General features: G+C 40.1%; 1 protein-coding gene across 50 annotated transcripts in view; it reads left to right on the top strand.

Moving 5' to 3' along the window:
• ABI2 (abl interactor 2) overlaps nt 1–18,678 on the top strand; it is a 107,669-nt gene that overhangs the window by 83,634 nt on the left and 5,357 nt on the right. For 20 of the 50 annotated variants that reach the window (XM_063648379.1, XM_063648386.1, XM_063648401.1 and 17 more), the window contains 2 exons: nt 2,785–2,871; nt 8,364–8,537. In XM_063648379.1, the coding sequence (XP_063504449.1) occupies nt 2,785–2,871; nt 8,364–8,537 (261 nt within the window). The remainder of the gene's footprint in view (nt 1–2,784; nt 2,872–8,363; nt 8,538–18,678) is intronic. The other 30 variants (XM_063648383.1, XM_063648396.1, XM_063648403.1 and 27 more) reach the window with 2 other exon arrangements.

Here is an 18,678-nt window from a genome sequence, read left to right on the forward strand (position 1 = left end):
TTTTTGTTTGTTTTTTGAGATGGAGTTTTGCTCTTGTTGCCCAGGCTGGAGTGCAATGGCATGATCTCGGCTCACTGCAACCTCTACCTCCCGGGTTCAAGCAATTCTCCTGGCTCAGCCTCCCGAGTAGCTGGGATTACAGGCACCTGCTACCACGCCTGGCTAATTTTTGTATTTTTAGTAGAGATGGGGTTTCACCGTGTTGGCCAGGCTGGTCTTGAACTCCTGACCTCAGGTGATGTGCCCCCCTCGGCCTTCCAAAGTGATGGGATTACAGGCATGAGCCACTGTGTCTGGCCGCTGGTGTACTTCTTAAAACCACTATGGCTTCAGATTTTCACTTTCAGAAGTAGAAAAGAAATAAGCATATTCATCTTAAAAAAAAAAAAACAACCTCAGTCTACCCACAAAAAGACTGCTGTAGGTTAAGCACCTAATCATTCTTTTTTAGCTGAGTACCAAAAGGTCATTTTTTATATTTGGTAGAGAAACAGTGACTGAAGTGGGAAATTTCCCACTTTTCTGTTACACGGAAGGTTAGGATACATGCCAACAGAAGAGGAGCATTTCATCTTGGATGTGAACTCGTGCCTTGTCTCTACTCTTCTAGTGCCAGTTGCTGCCTGCTACTGTTTCTCAGTTTTATCTTTTTTGTCTGTGCTACCTTCTCTTTTCACTGTCTTCTGCTTACCCTTGGAAACAGTATTATGAACATATCAACAGTTGTTGTAAGCCTCTGAGTGGGAAGCAGACACACAAGTCAAGGATTTACTGCCAAGAATTATGACTTTAGGGAAAAACCTAACCAAAGGTGTCTTTTTAAGAAAGGTACCAATTTCTAGGGTTATACTGCTCTGTTCTTTGCATCTACATATTCAAGATTATCTGCTTAACTCTTGTCTGTGCATTTATATGTCCTCCCTGCATCTATCCATAGCATCAACTGTAGATATTTTGCATAATCTCAGCCCAAATGTATCATATGATTATCTCTCCCTGACTTACCTGTTTACCACACCATTTCTTTCCCAGTACTACCTACCAGGCTTAACATAGTTAATGACATCTCCATCTTCATAGTTACGAAGGGTAAAAATCTAAGAATGACCTTCAGCTTGTTGCTGTCCTTGATATGCTAGCTAAATCATTAATTGCCAAGTACTCTCTTCCCACACTTTCAAAGTTCTCTCCTTTTCTAGAAACTGCTTTGATTTATTACGTGCCAGCCACTGGGTTAGGCTTTCCACATCCATTGTCTTTGTTAAATCTTTGCAGCCACTATGTGAAGTGGGTTGCATTACTTTGTTTTCGTATCACATTTATGGAATAGGCCTGAAGGAGTTAATTGACTAGCTGTCCAAACAGCCAGGAAATGGTGGATCAGAGATTTGAGGCTGAGTGACTTGAAAATCCAACCTCTTTCCACTAAGCACTCTTCCACCAGGCATATAAGATCCTTCCCTATTTCATATCCTCCCATTGATATTTCTGGGTTTTTTACTTTCTCTTTGGGTATCTTTTCCTAGCCATATGGAAACATTTCTGGTCCTGTGAACTGGTTATGCTGTTTTATGCCTCTGAGCCTTCACCCTCACTTGCTTCTCTCAACTTCATTATCTTTCTCAACCCCTGTCAGCTTGGCAGGTTCCTTTCTTCAAGTCCCTGCTGAGAGGTCATTTCATTGTAGCCCTCACCTCCACCACTACTACCAGGGAATTGCTACAAATATTGTTGGGTTAAGATTATCATGTATTCTTCTGTTTCAATAGAATGTGATCTCCTTGAGAGCAGAGACATGTTCATCTTTTTAGTTTTATTAGTCTTAACTGTACTTCAGAGCTAATAGAGGCATTTTCTCTTTATAAGAAATTGCATATCATACTTTGTACCCATTCTAAAGGAAACTGTAACTGTAGAGTAATCTTTTTTCTTTCTTTTTTTTGCCTCTTTAGTTTCCACACATACTTGGCTTTTTAGTGCATTTATATATGTTAAACATTTGTTGACAGTTTACTAGTTCTAGGCACTGTGCCAGGTGATTGAGGGTGCAGGGAAATACACCTTGGGAAGGAGAGTGGAGTGATTTGATTAAGGCCTGCACTTTTCTGTACCATCAGGGAGGAAGTGTACCAATGAGTTGGGATTATGAAAAATTGTAATGACATAGCATCCGATTCTCAGAGGACGGTTTTGATACTGTTTTCCTAGCAGGTGTTTGTCACTTACTTAGTAGGAAGTCAGTAAGTATTTGTCTAATTAATGAATGAAGAACCAATTTACTTGCCTACAATTAGAGTAATAAAAAGTATACATTTAGAGTGTTGGGATGTAATTTTTTTTCTCTCTGTATTGACAAACATTTAAACTTGTAACCTTCCAAGGTAAAATTCAGAAAACAACATCATGGTAATCTGCAGAAATGCTTCCCTTGAGAAGGCATGATGTTATGATATGAAAAAAGATCAATTATATATAATATATATATATAAAACATATGATTATGTTATATATATAAAACATGATTATGTTATATATATATTTAACATATCTGTGTATGATAAATGCTTCCTGTTGTGATTTTCAAAAACTTAACTAAAAATTCCCCCAGTACTTTGTTTTATGTGTTAATGAGTTGTCCCTCAACAGGGGATCCTTGAGATCACTGATAAAATGTTTGTGAATAGTAGTTTCCCTCCTTTATGTGTTTATTTTATTGTATTATCCTTTCCTTTTAATGTAACTCGCCCTTATCCCTTATCCTCCACACCTTTTTTGTTTTTGCAGTATCTCTTGCTCCTCCTCCTCCCTCCATCCTACAGGTAACTCCTCAGTTACCTTTAATGGGATTTGTGGCCAGAGTCCAAGAAAATAGTAAGTTTATGTCTTCTTTATGCTGTAGATCAGATTATAGGCATAAAATGTCATTTATATGTGATTGACTGGATAGTCATTCATTTGCTGATACTTCAACATTTCAATATTATGAACAAGTCACTGTCTGGCTAGTGGAGATAAAATAGAGAAATTTTCTACTTTTAAATAACTAGTAGTAAAGACATAAGACAAATACATATAAAATAAGGCACATATAAGAAAAGAAAGATCACATCCTACTGAGGAGGTATCTTTAATCACTAGATATCCCATCTTTTTCTCTGGGTTGCTCAGATAAGTGGTAGTCTAGTTTCTTATCACTGGAGTTTTATGAGTATTATAGGTGGTCTGAGAATCTTCCTCCAGTTTTGTGATTCCAGATATCAGAAGGGCCTTTTATGGTAGGGCTCAGAGGACCAGGCTGCCAGTCTGTCTCCCAAGAAGCCTCATAGGTTGGCAATGAATTTCCCTTGGCCTGTTCAGGTAACTAATTTTGTTGATACCTTGAGTCTTCTAGGGAAGCATTAAGGGAGCTCAGGAGACTGATGACAAATCAGGAGGCCTGTGTCAACATTCAGTGAGGAATTGCTGTCACAAAGACCAGTGAACATAGACTGTATGACGGACGAATCCTCTTCTTATGGGCAGTCTTTGCGAGGGCCACATCACAATAATAAGGTTACATGATTTGCATGAATCTGAACTAGGAGAATGATATTAAAGATCTCATGTCATCAGACCAAAGTAGTCCAGTGTATATATCTCATAAAAAGGATGGATGACTTCACTGGTGGGGTAGAAATATTTGCAATCTGTGGCTTAGGATTCCTGCTTATTTGGAAATGGGCACTGCCAGTACTAGAATGTAAGCTCTATAAGAGCAAGGAGTTTTGCCTGTTTTGCTTGCTAGCTGTTTCCGCAGCACTTGGAAAAGCAACTGACACATAGCAGGCACTTTTGGTCCCCGCTTTTTTCTGCTTCTGTAGCTGACTAAATGCCCCCTTTTTATCAGCACATTCTTCTAGACGTGGTTGTATTTTAACTAATAATTCAGTCTTACTGGCCTAAGGGCTCAGTGTCTTTCAGGTGCCTTTGCATCTCTATTTGCTAATTTCTGAAACTAGTCTATTTTACTTACTTTTGTTTATTGGAAGGTACTCCATGTACACCTGTAATGTTTACCACACTGTGACTTCGTAAGATGTTTTGTTGAGTTTAAGAGCTATTTTCACATATAATTAGGTTGATTTCATATGTTTTAAATTATGCTATTGGGGCCCACTCTTCTTTAGCTTGGGTGTGACCCGCACTGGCTCGAGGAGAAAACTGCCTCTCAGCAAGATTCAACTATTAATAGTTCAGCATGTGCCAAGCACGGCCGTAGTGTGATCCTCTGCCAGGCTTGTGAAGTCAAGTGTGGGATACAAGGTCACTGTTCCCAGGTTTTAAAAAATGTCTGCTGCATCCAAACAGGGTAAGGTACCAAGTAGAAAAGGATTTAATTACAGTACCAGAATTGAAGGACTTTCCAATGCTGGTTCCATTCTACATACTCCATACAAGGTGAAAAGTCTAAGTAAATGTCATTACAGTAAAAGAATTTTCTTCCATCACAAATCCAGTTTAATCACAATGATTAATGATGGTAGTCACTTGAATAATACCCTGGGAGTTTTTTCTGTTTTTACTATTGTGATGAGCATACACCTTAGAGAATTCTGCCAATCAGTTGCTACTGCATGTTCTGTGAGATGTTGTCATTCATTTTGAACAAAAGTGGTTCTGAGCAGCTTCTGGAGTAAAGGCCAGATTTTGAAACTGACATTGAAGACTAATCCATTAATGAAACACGAACGTTTGTGTAGCAACTAAGTGGTTATTTTCTTAGCAAAAAATGAGACTTGAAAGTTGAATAGGATTTAAAGCAGGATGTCATTGGTTTTCGCCAGTCACCAGTGAAAGCTGCAAACTTTGTAGAAACAGCAAAATGTTTCATGAACCAAACCTAAGAAGTATTGTTTTAATTTAATAGTAAAGTGCATGAATATCACTTTAAGACTTAGAAATGTCTTAAGTAGATGACTGCAAAACACCATTATAGCAGCACTACCTATATTTTAAAAAGTCATTCCCTAATTTGGCCACCCCATCACAGTTGATTGCCTTTTGGATTAGTCTTTTTCATCTTTTCCTACAATCATATACATTTCTCATGTACACAATGTATAAAAAAGTTGTGTATGAGGTGTGCTGTGACTAATTTTACAGACATGGCAGGACTTAAACATTCAAATAATGTTTAAGTCTTTAAACTCTTTAAAACATTCACCTTGGAAAGATACATACATTTCTTTTGGTATATCTTCAAAGATAATTCTTTGGAATTATCTTCAAAGCTTTCCAGGTGTATTATTTTGAAGATATTCCTTGGTAGCAAATACTCACTCTGCATTAAGTTTGGTGTTTGGAAGGAGTCTGGAATAATTTGGAACCAGTTATAGTGACCCAGTTATACTGGGGTAAGAAGTACAGCTATGACCCTGTTATTCCCCTTAAAATCTTTCTGTGGCTCCCCATGGCTCTTTGGATAGAGTCTAAACTGCTGTAAGGCCCTTCCTGCCCCATCTTTTTCAGCTTCCTCATGTCTCTGGCTACTGAACTTTGGACAGTTCTTTGAAAGTTTCTTGCTTTCTTACCTTTGTACTTGTATTGTCCTTTTCTTTTTTTTTTTGAGACAGTCTCACTCTGTCACCCAGGCTGGAGTACAGTGGTACGATCTTGGCTCACTGCCACCTTCCCCTCCTGGGTTCAAGTGATTCTCATGCCTCAGCCTCGTGAGTAGCTGGGAATACACGCATATGCACCACCACGTGCGGCTAATTTTTGTATTTTTAGTAGAGACGAGGTTTTGCCATATTGGCCAGGCTGGGCTTGAACTCCTGAGCTCAAATGATCCGCCTGCCTCAGCCTCCCAAAGTGCTGGGATTACAGGTGTGAGTCTCCCCGCCTGGCCTTGTTTTGTTCTTTGTATCTGACATGAAATATCAATCCCTGTGCCATCCTACCCTCCTCCCTTCCTCCCTATTAACTCTTACTCTTCCTTCAGGTTTCAGGAAGCCTTTCCTGACCCACATAACAAGTGTGGTTTATGCTGTGTGCTCCTATAGTATCTTAAAGCACGCACTCCACTCAATTGTAAATGAAGGTTTGGTTGTTCATGTCTTCATGACTTTTGCCTACTGCTCTTTTCTCAATGCTGAGCATAATATCCAGCCATATTAGTTAATGTTTGTTGAATAAATACTACTGAAGCATGACTTGAAGGTTTTTAAATTTATCTCATCCCATAGTAGTGTAGCTTTTAAGATAATAGGCATTGGAGTTCAGGTGCTTTTCCACTTACTTGCTGTCGGAATACTTAATCTTGGAAAGCCAGTCTCCACATCTATAAAATGAAAAACACCACCTCCCAATATAAAGATGAAATGAAATAATGCATTACAAAGGACTAGCTGAGTAATTGGAACATTTTAAGTCAAAAGTGGTAGCTTATTAAACTGGCAGTTACAAGAAAAGTAAAAATGACCAATGGTAGCATCTTTGAGTAATTTTGTAGTGTCATTTCTCAAGGTTATTGTTTTAAAAGTTGCTTTGGATCTATGGTTCTGTGCAGTTGTTTAAAGTCAGTCTTTTTATCTTACAAATGGAAATAGGATAAATTGCTCTTTCTCACCCAAGTATATGGTAAATCACATATCTATATCTTTTGTTTATTAATAAAAACTATGAGGAGGAAAGACATTCTATTTAATGACTGAAGTTTTAAAGTTTATAAAGTAGATCAGTATAGAGGGGCACAGCAGATGGGAAGAATACTGGTAAGACAGCATGGCGTTGATGTGGCAGCTCCCACCAGGCATCAGCAATCTTTGAAAATCCATTTAATTCACTGGGCGCGGTGGCTCACGCTTGCAGTCCCAGCGCTTTGGGAGGCCGAGGTGGGTGGATCACGAGGTCAAGAGATTTAGACCATCCTGGCTAACATGGTGAAACCCCATCTCTATTAAAAATACAAAAAATTAGCCGGGCGTGGTGGCAGGCGCCTGTAGTCCCAGCTACTTGGGAAGGTGAGACAGGAGATTGGCATGAACCCAGGAGGCGGAGCTTGCAATGAACCGAGATCACACCACTGCACTCCAGCCTGGATGACAGAGCAAGACTCCGTCTCAAAAAAAAAAAAATCCATTTAATTCAATTGGTAGGCTTAGATTAAAAAATACTAAATAAATTGGATTGCTCAGAGAATCACATGAGAACTATACCGGTACCTCATAAATAAGAATTAGTGCTGTTCATTAAACCTGGGGAGCTGATAAACAGGTTTATTCATTTCATTCTGTTCAGCTGTGCTCAAGTATGTACCAACCATTTTGAAAGCTTAAGGTAGCTGAGTTTGAAGATAATCTTTTTGATGTTACTGTATATTGGTATGCAAGCTGTGGAAGCAGATCTCCGTGGGAGATATTTTAAATTACTCTGATAGTACACTTGGACATTTAGCCTGAAGAAATTCTGAATTATAGTCTGAATTAGAAGAAATTCTATAAGTAAACAAACATCTTCATAGATGAAGTAACCCAAGTTTGTTGATGATTTTTTTCCTTTTGAATTTGGTAAAATGCTATTTTAGAAAAATTCATTAAGAGGAAAGTAGTAGGTTATTAAAATTTTACTATTCCCTGGACTCATTTAAGTGAAAAAATATTTTAAGAATTTGTGAAATATGGTTTTCAGTGTTAGTATTTCTGATAACTTATCCTTGAATACAGTGTAAGGCTCAGCGGTATTGTACTGATCTCTGGTTTTTTGATTTTTTTTTTTTTTTTTTGCTGTTGTTTTTGAGACGCAGTCTTGCTCTATGGCCCAGGCTGGAGTGGTGTGATCTCGACTCACTGCAACCTCCACCTGCCCGGTTCAAGCGATTCTCGTGCCTTGGCCTCCTGAGTAGCTGGGATTACGGGCACCCACGACCATGTGCGACTAATTTTTGTATTTTTAGTAGAGACAGGGTTTCGCCATGTTGCCCAGGCTGATCTCGAACTTCTGACCTCAGGTGATCTGCCCGCCTCAGCTTCCCAAACTGCTGGGATTACAGGCGCGAGCCACCGCTCCTGGCCATACTGATCTCTTTGGAAAGAGGATTTGTGTTAGTATAAACAGGTTCCAGAGGCTCAGTTAATAATTATTTTGTCTAAACTTTATTCAGTGTCCATTAGCATTAATCCAAGGGCAAGAGAGAGAGAACGTCATACTTGGAGCTCTAGAACATTATAGTTGATGGGAAGACTTCTCTTGCTTATTCATTTTTTGAAGGAATATTACATTTATTTTCAAGTCTAGGTTTATATGCCATGAACCCAGAAGCTTGGATAGGAAATACTGAACTTTGCATAACATATAGTTTTGTTGTCAGCCTGATACGTTCTTAGTTTCAGATACACCACCTCCACCGCCACCTGTGGAAGAACCAGTCTTTGATGAGTCTCCCCCACCTCCTCCACCCCCAGAAGATTACGAAGAGGAGGAAGCTGCTGTGGTTGAGTATAGTGATCCTTATGCTGAAGAGGACCCACCGTGGGCTCCACGTTCTTACTTGGAAAAGGGTAAGTTTCAGAAGGATATCTGGATAGATGGGAAGAAACCTCTACATAGAAATGAAATTTGCTGGTACTGAAGAGAATCTTGTTTATTTTTTACTAAGTGAAGTTTTATTTATTTGTATTTGCATTTTTACTGAGTTTACAAGGTTCATGATTTCGAAAGTTACACTAGTAAAATTCTGTGAATATTTGAGTTTAAAAAACTGATGGTTATCTATGTTGTTCCTATTGGACATGCTTTTTATGAATGGTTTCTATCAGTGTTTTTCTGTTTCCTTTGGCCTCAGGAAGATTATTTTTCCACATTATTCTTCCTACCTCCATGCTTTAGAACATTACCTTGTGTCACTTTATAATCAGATACTTCAGTTTAAATGTCTCCACATGAAACTTTCTTCCACAGAATAATGGTTTCTCAGTTTCTTTGCCAAGTAATATTGGGCATTTCTTTTAGTGAAAAGCTTCTTTGATATTAGCTAATTATGATGTAGCACTTTGGGATACAAGCTTTCAAATCCATCAAGACTAATCAGCTCAGAAAAAAATGTGTGCTGTCTGGAAGGAAACTTTCTTTTAAGAAAATCAAAGCTACTAACCCACTGAGTCTCAAAGCTGGCTACACATTAGAATCACTTGGAGAGCTTTTATAAAGAAATAATAGGCTTCCACTTTTGGCCAAGAGAGAGCAACAGTAATCAGGTTTACCCTCCCTCCTAAAACAGGAATTTTAAAACCCCACAAAATAATGGTTTTCAGACATTGAACAACAGGCACTGGAGAGAAGGAAATTACTTTTTTTCTCTTATGTAGCTACTATAAATGCCACATGGGATCAAGAAAGTAAAGGAAAACATGAACATGAGAGAGACGTGGAATATATCTTTAAAAAGGGAGAGAAAGAGAAAGAGAAACATAATATTTCTGGAGACGAAAAACACATGCTGCAGAAGAAAGCATTAGCAACCTTGATGCCATGACAATAGAAACTATCCAAAATAAGGCACAGAGAAGAAAGTGGAAAAAAAGGCAAAAAGGAGAGCAACAGATAATGTGAGACAAGATCAGATAGTCTTTATGTATGTGTAATTGGAGTCCCCAGGAGATGTGAGAGGAAAAAGAGTTGAAACAATCATAGACAAAATATTTCCACATTTGATGAAAACTATATTAGTTGTGTATTGCTACCTAACAAGTTATTCCAAAAATTTAGTGGCTTAAACAAAACATCCATTATCTCCCAGTTTCTCTGCGTGGCTCAGCTGGGCCCTCTGGTTCAGGGACTCTTCACACGGCTGCAATCAAGATATCAGCTGAGGCTGCAGTGGTCTCAGGGCTTGACTGAGGGAGACTGCTTTCACGCTCACTCGTGGTTATTGGCAGGATTTAGTTCCTTGTGGGTTGTTGGCCTGAGGGCCTCGGCTTCTTCATTGGCTGTTGGCCAGAGGCTGCCCACAATTCTGGACCACATAGGCTTCTCTGTAGGGCAGCTCACAACATGGCAGCTAACTTCATTAGAATGAACAAGCAAGAAGCACCAAAAAGAGAATGCAAGCAAGACACTAGTCCTTTTTTCACCTTAACCCAGGAGTGATGACCTGTCATTTTTGCCATTTTCTGTTCATTAAAGCAAGTTAATAGGGTTAGTCAACACTGAAGGGGTAGGGATTACATAAAGGCATGAAATACTGTGAGGCAGAAATCATTGGGAGCTGTTTTAGAAGTTGTCTCCCACAAAACTATAAACTCACAGATCCAAGAAGTTCAATAAACCTCAAATAGAAGAAAAGAAAATCTTGCCAAGGCACATCATAATCAATTTGCTAAAAACCAGTACCTTAGAAAATCTTAAAGATAATCAGAGGAAAAATGACATATTACATACAGAAGAGCAAAGAGAAGAATGACTGCATGGCTCTTATCAAAAAGCTGTTAAGTCAGAGAATTGAGCAATATCTTTAAAGTAATGAAGGAAAATGTCAACCCAGTGTCCTTTACTTAGCAAAAATATCCTTGATAAATTAAAGATCTTTTTTTTTTTGGAGACGGAGTTTCGCTCTTGTTGCCCAGGCTGGAGTGCAATGGTGCAATCTCAGCTCACAGCAACCTCCACCTCCATGCCATTCTTCTGCCTCAGCCTCCCAAGTAGCTGGGACTACCAGCGCCCGCCACCGCGCCCTGCTAATTTTTTTGTATTTTTAGTAGAGACGTGATTTCACGGTGGTCTTGATCTCCTGACCTCATGATCCACCTGCCTAGGCCTCCCAAAGTGCTGGGATTACAGGCGTGAGCCACGAGGCGGAGTCTCGCTCTGTCACCCAGGCTGGAGTGCAGTGATGCGATCCTGGCTCACTGCAAGCTCCGACTCCCAGGTTCACGCCATTCTTCTGCCTCAGCCTCCCGAGTAGCTGAGAGTGCAGGTGCCTGCCACCATGCCTGGCTAATTTTTTGTATTTTTTTTTTTGGTAGAGACGGGGTTTCACTGTGTTAGCCAGGATGGTCTCGATCTCCTGACCTCGTGATCCGCCCACCTCTGCCTCCCAAAGTGCTGGGATTACAGTCGTGAGCCACTGTGCCCAGCCTGTGCTTTGTATTTTATGTGGATTCCCTTGTTTAATATAAGAATGCTTTGGGCTGTAATCCCAGCACTTTGGGAGGCTGAGGCGGGCCAAACACCTGAGGCTGGGAGTTGGAGACCAGCCTGACCAACATGGAGAAACCCCGTCTCTACTAAAACTACAAAATTAGCTGGGCATGGTGACGCATGCCTGTAATCCCAGCTACTCGGGAGGCTGAGGCAGGAGAATCACTTGAACTCCAGAGGCGGAGGTTGTGGAGAGCTGAGATCGCACCATTGCACTCCAGCCTGGGCAACAAGAGCGAAACTCCATCTCCAAAAAAAACATGCTTTGAAATGTTAGCTCTATTGTAATTCCCATTGTATAGTTGAATAAAAAGAAGCCTAGGAAAGTTAAGTATGTACTGTAAACTATAATAGTTAAGTGTTAGAATTGGGATTTGACTGGGTGGTATAACTCTAGACCCCACACTCTTAACCATTGTCCTAAATGTGAGCTCTGGCATCTGGCAGACCTAGGATTGAGTCTTGGCTTTACAGTTTATAAGCATTAAGTCCTCCCTGGAAAACTTCTTTTTTACTGCCCATTTTGTATCTCTTAACTTTTGTAAAGCCATCTATTCTTTTGTTCTTCTGGCTCAGTGATACAGCTTTTAGCTAGAAGTATAAATGATATATAGGAATTGTCAGATAACATTTCTGTCTTCACAAGACTGTGACAGTCCCTTTTTTTTTTGAGACGGAGTCTTGCTCTGTTGCCCAGGCTGGAGTGCAGTGGCACGATCTCGGCTCACTGCAAGCTCCGCCTCCCAGGTTCACACGATTCTCCTGCCTCAGCCTCCCGAGTAGGTGGGACTACAGGCGCCTGCCACCATGCCCAGCTAATTTTTTGTATTTTTAGTAGAGACGGGGCTTCACCGTGTTAGCCAGGATGGTCTCAATCTCCTGACCTTGTGATCCTCCCACCTCGGCCTCCCAAAGTGCTGGGATTACAGGTTTGAGCCACCGCGCCCGGCCGACAGTCCGTTATCTGGTTCATCTTCGTACCTCTAAAAGTCAGCATGGATGCTCTATTAATGATTGTTAAAAAATGAATAGTGCCATTAATTCTTTCTGGGGGATTCCTAGAAAGCTTCTCAGAGAACATGGCATTTGTGGTGCCTTGAATGATTAATAGGAGTTTCTCAGGCAGAGAAGAGAGAAAGGAAGGGCCTTCCAAGCTGAGGGAATCATCTGAGTGAGAGGGCATGGCTGTTTGGGGCACAGCAGTGTCCAGTGCATGAGGGTGGGGGTGGGTTGTAGGGAGAGAGGGTGATATGAGCACACAAAGGGAATAAATTGTAATTAGGTGGTGGGTGGCTAAAAATGACAATGCCAAGGTGTTGGATTAAAAAAAAAAATCTGGTAGTAGAGGGAAATTATGGAGGATTTTAAAAAGGTTAATGATAATATCTCATCTACTTATGTAACTTTTTTTGGAGATACCTGATAATAGTGTAGAGTGCATTGGAGAGGAAAAGTAGGAGTTGTAAAGACCATTTTGGATAAACTTTAAAGCAAGGGATAAGGGCCTCAACCGAGGTAGTGGTGCTGAAAACATTGTTCACATAAATAAGCAGATACAAATAGAAGGATTTTTCAAGTGGCATTGTCACTCCACTTTTCAAAGTTATTTGCCAAAAATCAAATAACCTATCTTCAAAAATCATGTTTGATGATGTATCATCAAGGTCTTTCTTAAATTTTGTTGAAAGCAAAGGAATAAGAGCCACCTGATTTCAAAGTTATTTTGAAATTATTCAAAGTTATTTGCCAAAAATCAAATAACCTATCTTCAAAAATCATGTTTGATGATGTATCATCAAGGTCTTTCTTAAATTTTGTTGAAAGCAAAGGAATAAGAGCCACCTGATTTGCAAACAGATTGAGTTATTCGGTGGAGTAATTCTTTTAATATGAGCACCATTATTTTGAATGGTCCCTTTGGCACCCAGTGTTTTGTACTTTAAGACAGTGCACCACTGTACTTTTTTTAAGTAGAAGGACAAAAAAGATATAAAAACTTTTATGACTGCTTGACTGAAGGTATGATCTCAAGCAGATCAATTTTAGGAAGCAGTACTTAAGATTAGAAAATCTAGAAAGAGGCCGGGCGTGGTGGCTCACGCCTGTAATCCCAGCACTTTGGGAGGCCAAGGCTGGCAGATCACAAGGTCAAGAGATCGAGACCATGCACCAACATGGTGAAACCCCGCCTCTACTACAAGTACAAAAATTAGCTGGGTGTGGTGGTGCACGCCTGTAGTCCCAGCTACTCAGGAGGCTGAGGCAGGAGAATCACTTGAACCCAGGAGGTGGAGCTTGCAGTGAGCCGAGATCACTCGCCACCGCACTCTAGCCTGGCAACAGAGTGAGACTCTGTCTCAAAAAAAAAAAAAAAAAGTAGAAAGAGAGCCAGTTGCATGTGGTGGCTCACACCTGTAATCCCAGCACTTTAAGAGGCTGAGGCCGGCGTATTGCTTGAGACCAGGAGTTCAAGACCAGCCTGGGTAACATGGCGATACCCTCGTCTCTACAAAAAATTAGAAAACTTAGCCAGACATGGTGTTGCATGCCTGTAGTTCCAGCTACTCCGGAGGCTGAGGTGGGAGCATCACCTGAGCCCAGGAGTTTGAAGGCTTCAGTGAGCTGCGATTGCACCACTGCCTGGGCGACAGTAAGACCCTGTCTCAATAAAAAGAAACAAAATCTCGAGAGTCTCTATAAACTATCTGCTACCCACACTGCTTAGAAAATCTCAGGTACCCTGAGTGATAAATGTAATCAATTTTAAAGATGGGTGCACTAACTAGGGCAGTGACCATGATGATGGAGAGAAGTTGACTGTTGGTATTTGGGAGATTTAGAAGGTGGAATTAACAGGACTTGGGGATGTGGGGGAAGGTGAGTGAGGGGAAGGCAAAGATGACTCCTAGTTTCCTGGCTCCACATAAGCGTAGTAATCAGAGAACTGGGAGAAGACACTGTCATGGAAGCCATGGAGGAAAATGTCAAGAAGCAGGCAGAGGTAATCATCATTGCCAAACACTACAGGAACATTAGGCAAAGAACTGAGAAGAGGCTCAAAAGTAGAAGGCCAGTTTTTTTCAAGTGAATAGTTTCATTAGAGTGGTAGGGGCAGAAGGAATATGGCTGTATTAATTAAGCAGCATTATTTTCATTGAAACAGCATCTCCAGTGGGTTCTAAAACATTTCTTAGAATACATTAAGTGGTTTAACCAACTCTTCATTGATAGTGTCCAGGTTAACTTTGCTCTACCTCAGGACAGGTTATAACATAAATTCCAAAGCATGTTAAATGTTTTGCTGGCTTAGGATGAACTTTTTATTTTCCATATAAATAAAATGATGTCAACTCACAATATGTAATTTAATACAAACAGTATATTGAAATGGATAATCTTACTAGCATTTTGATTTTTCTAGTGGCTTGCTAGTTTAGGGTACTTAATTGTTAGGTGTGGTTGCTAATACCCTACAATATTTGGTGGTCAGTCTTTTTAATTCAGATCAGTCACTTCTATGTAACATGCTCCTTTTGGACCTTTTTGTTTTACATTGTTATTTTAGTATCACCTTAACTTTTTCCCCAATATGTGTTTGTTACATTTATTACTGACTCTGTAACTGAATAATATAGAATATAGATGTATTTAGAAGTATCCAAAAAGCTAGGCCTTGTGTTGGATGCTAGGGATACACAGAGATGAGTTAGTGATGGGCCTTTACCTCCAGGAGTTTATAGTGTAGAGAGTTTTATGTTTAGATCGCTCCTCTTTGTTTCAATTTACTTATTTTAGGAGAGAGAAGATCATCTGAGTCCTTTTTTTTTTTGAGACGGAGTCTTGCTCTGTCGCCCAGGCTAGAGTGCAGTGGTGCGATCTCGGCTCACTGCAACCTCTGCCTTCCAGGTTCATGCCATTCTCCTGCCTCAGCCTCCCGAGTAGCTGGGACTACAGGCGCCTGCCACCATGCCTGCTAAATTTTGCATTTTTAGTAGAGGCGGGGTTTCACCGTATTGGCCAGGCTGGTGTTGAACCTGACCTTGTGATCCGTCCACCTCGGCCTTCCAAAGTGCTGGGATTACAGGCGTGAGCCACCGCACCCAGCCCAATCTGGGTCCTTTTCTGATGGCATGGTACCATTATTATTTGCTTATCTTTAACTCTGCAGCATACTTCATATAAAATTATAGGATTAAAATTAAAAAGAGAAACATTTAAGCTAAGAAGTTTTTTTCAGTTTTACAGAGCTTCATAAAATATTCTAGAATGTCTTCAATTGAAATGCTAAATATGAACAATGTACTTTGAAATTTAGAATGTATTTTTACTTTAGCAGAAACATTTAGAAGAACAATGTAAGTCCTTTTCTGTTTCAGTCATAACTGCACAAAAACCAGATGTCTAGCATTTTAAGTTTTTTCTTACATGTGCTTTATCAGTTCCCCATATGATTTTGATACTATATGTGATACACATGCATAATTGGAAAAAGTGACTTTCTTCCCTATTGCCAAAACCAATTTTCTAGACTAAATAAAATCTAGACAGATTTTACATTTCTCAACATCAGTATTTTGAATATTGGTGAAAACACAGTAAGATATTTTATTACACCACTTTAGAGTTACTTTGATAAAAGTTTGTTGCACTAAATCAAGAGTATTTTCCTTTTTGATGAATGGCTTTACAGTAAAGAATTAGATGAAGTAAACTACTGGTGTGTATCTTTCCCTGGAGAGAAAATGAATATTCATTTAAAAATTACTTATCAGGGTCTTGTTCTGTCACCTGGGGTGGAGTGCAGTGGTACGTTCACTGCTCACTGCAGCCTCAACCTCCTGGGCTCAAGCAATCCTCCCACCTCAGCCTCCCAAGTAGCTGGGACCACAGATGTGCACCACCATGCCTGGCTAATTTATTGTTTTTATTTTTTTAGAGACAGGGTTTTGCTATGTTTCCCAGACCAGTCTTGAACTCATGGCCTCAAGTGATTCTCCTGCCTCAGTCTCCCAAAGTTCTGGGATTATAGGTGTGAGCCACAGTGCTCAGCCAGAAAATGAATATTCTTAACAGCATATTTCTGATTTTTGAAAAAGTTAATTTTAAAATAGTGAATACTAATTTTGGCAAAAGAAAAAAAAAGCTGAACAGTTGTTAAAACACTCAGCTCTCCACCATTATAAACAGTCTCTGGAATCATGTTTAGTGTAAATTCTATTTAATCTAGTTTCTACTTTTGATTTGTTTTGAGACAGAGTCTCACTCTGTTACCCAGGCTAGAGTGCAGTGGGAAAATCACGGCTTATTTCAGCCTCAACTTTGCTGAGCTCAGGTGATTCTCCCAAGTAGCTGGGACCACAGGCATGCGCTACCATGCCAGGCTAATTTTTTTTTTTTGTATTTTTTTTTTGGTAGAGATGGGGTTTTGCCATGTTGCTTAGGCTGGCAATTTCTACATTTTAAAGAAGAAAATGAATGTACATAGAGCTTACTAACTTTCCACTTCTAAGCATCTCTGTTACAACAGGCTTCATGTTCTCTTCCGAAGTACTTTTCATGGGTTTGCATTTCTTTTTCTTTCTCTTACTTTTCTTTTTTGAGACAAGAGTCTCGCTCTGTCACCAAGGCTGGAGGGAAGTGTGATCTCAGCTCACTCAAGCAATTCTCCTGCCTCAGCCTCCCGAGTAGCTGGGATTACAGGCGCCCACCACCACGCCGGCTAATTTTTGTATTTTTAGTAGAGACGGGGTTTCACCATGTTGGCCAGGCTGGTCTAGAACTTCCGATGTCAGCAGTCTGCCTGCCTTGGCCTCCCAAAGTGTTGGGATTACAGGCATGAGCCACTGTGCCCAGCCAAGGGTTTGCATTTTTTTTTTTTTTTTTGAGATGGAGTCTCGCTCTGTCACCCAGGCTGGAGTACAGTGGTGTGATCTGGGCTCACTGCAAGCTCCGCCTCCTGGGTTCACACCATTCTCCCACCTTAGCCTCCCGAGTAGCTGGGACTACAGGTGCCCGCCACCACGCCCAGCTAATTTTTTTGCATTTTTAGTTGGGACCGGGTTTCACCATGTTAGCCAGGGTGGTCTCAATCTCCTGACCTTGTGATCCACCTGCCTCAGCCTCCCAAAGTGCTGGGATTACAGGCGTGAGCTACCACACCTGGCTGGATTTGCATTTCTTTAAGCATCAGGAATGTTGTCTTTCCTTAAAAAAAAAAAAACTAGAAAATATTAGGTTGACTAGAAATGCTAAATATTCTAAATTGTATTTTCTGTTTTTTTTTTTGTATTTTCTTATATTTAAACTTGTATGCCATTTAACTACATTTGATTGTGTTCAGGCATTTGGTTATATATTAAGAAATGCACACTGATCTCTTCCTAGCAAGGATCTTCTAAAGTATTTTCTGACCAGGTGCAGGTGGCTCACGCCTGTAATCCCAGCACTTTGGGAGGCCAAGGCAAGTGGATCACCTGAGGTCAGGAGTTCAAGACCAGCTTGGCCAACATGGCAAAACCCCGTCTCTACTAAAAATACAAAAATTAGCTGGGCGTGGTGGTGGGCGCCTGTAATCCCAGCACTTGGGAGGCTGAGGCAGGAGAATCGCTTGAACCTGGGACGTGGAGATTGCAGTGAACCGAGATAGTGTCACTGCACCCCAGCCTGGGCGATAAGAGTGAGACTGTCTCAAAAAAAAAAAAATATTCTGGTGTTCCTACAATATCACTATAATGGAAAATATTCACAATTTAAGGAAGCTATTTAATTTTTATTAAAACAGGCCAGAAACAAATTTTCTTTAGGGCACATTACATTATATCAAAAGTCCCTGTTGTAGTTTGTTTCTCATTTATTTATGTGAGGCACAAGGTTGCATGAGAAACTAACAAAGACAGTGTATTTGTCTCGGAACAATGGATAGGTGGAGATTTCATTGAGTGGTATAAGAAAGGTACAGAAGATGAAGAGGTTGGAGCAAAGGATAACTCTTCAAGTGGAACTGAGGATGTTACAGGGCATCCCAGTATAACTAAACTGTTGAAGTTGATATAATACTTGGGAACCAGAGATTATCTGGTTGAAATAAGATAACAGTTGAAATAACCACTGAGATAATGGCTGAAAGAGGCAAGTTACCAAGTGATTTAAGCAATGAAAATAACAGGAGGGCTTATAGGTATCTGATTTTCTTGGCACTTTTAGTCTGTTATTATAGTTAGATTAAATTGGTGACATAGTGCAGCATATGTTTTGAAAAAATATATGTAGCGGATTCCCATCATTCATACATTTAACTTGGGGAAATTCAACCACCATTCTACTTAGTGAAGAGGCATAGGCTCCAGAGAGAGTGAGAAAGGAGACAGAAATCTGCTGTTCCACTGTCTGTCTGGTTTCTCACTTGACTCTCATAGTGTATCTCATTGCCCTAGTATAATTCTAAGGTAAAGAAAAGCTTTTTTTAAAACAAAACAAAACAAAACAAAACAAAAAAACACACAA

The sequence above is a fragment of the Pongo pygmaeus genome, chromosome 11 (assembly GCF_028885625.2).
Source record: "Pongo pygmaeus isolate AG05252 chromosome 11, NHGRI_mPonPyg2-v2.0_pri, whole genome shotgun sequence".
In the NCBI taxonomy this organism is placed as follows: Eukaryota; Metazoa; Chordata; class Mammalia; order Primates; family Hominidae; genus Pongo; species Pongo pygmaeus.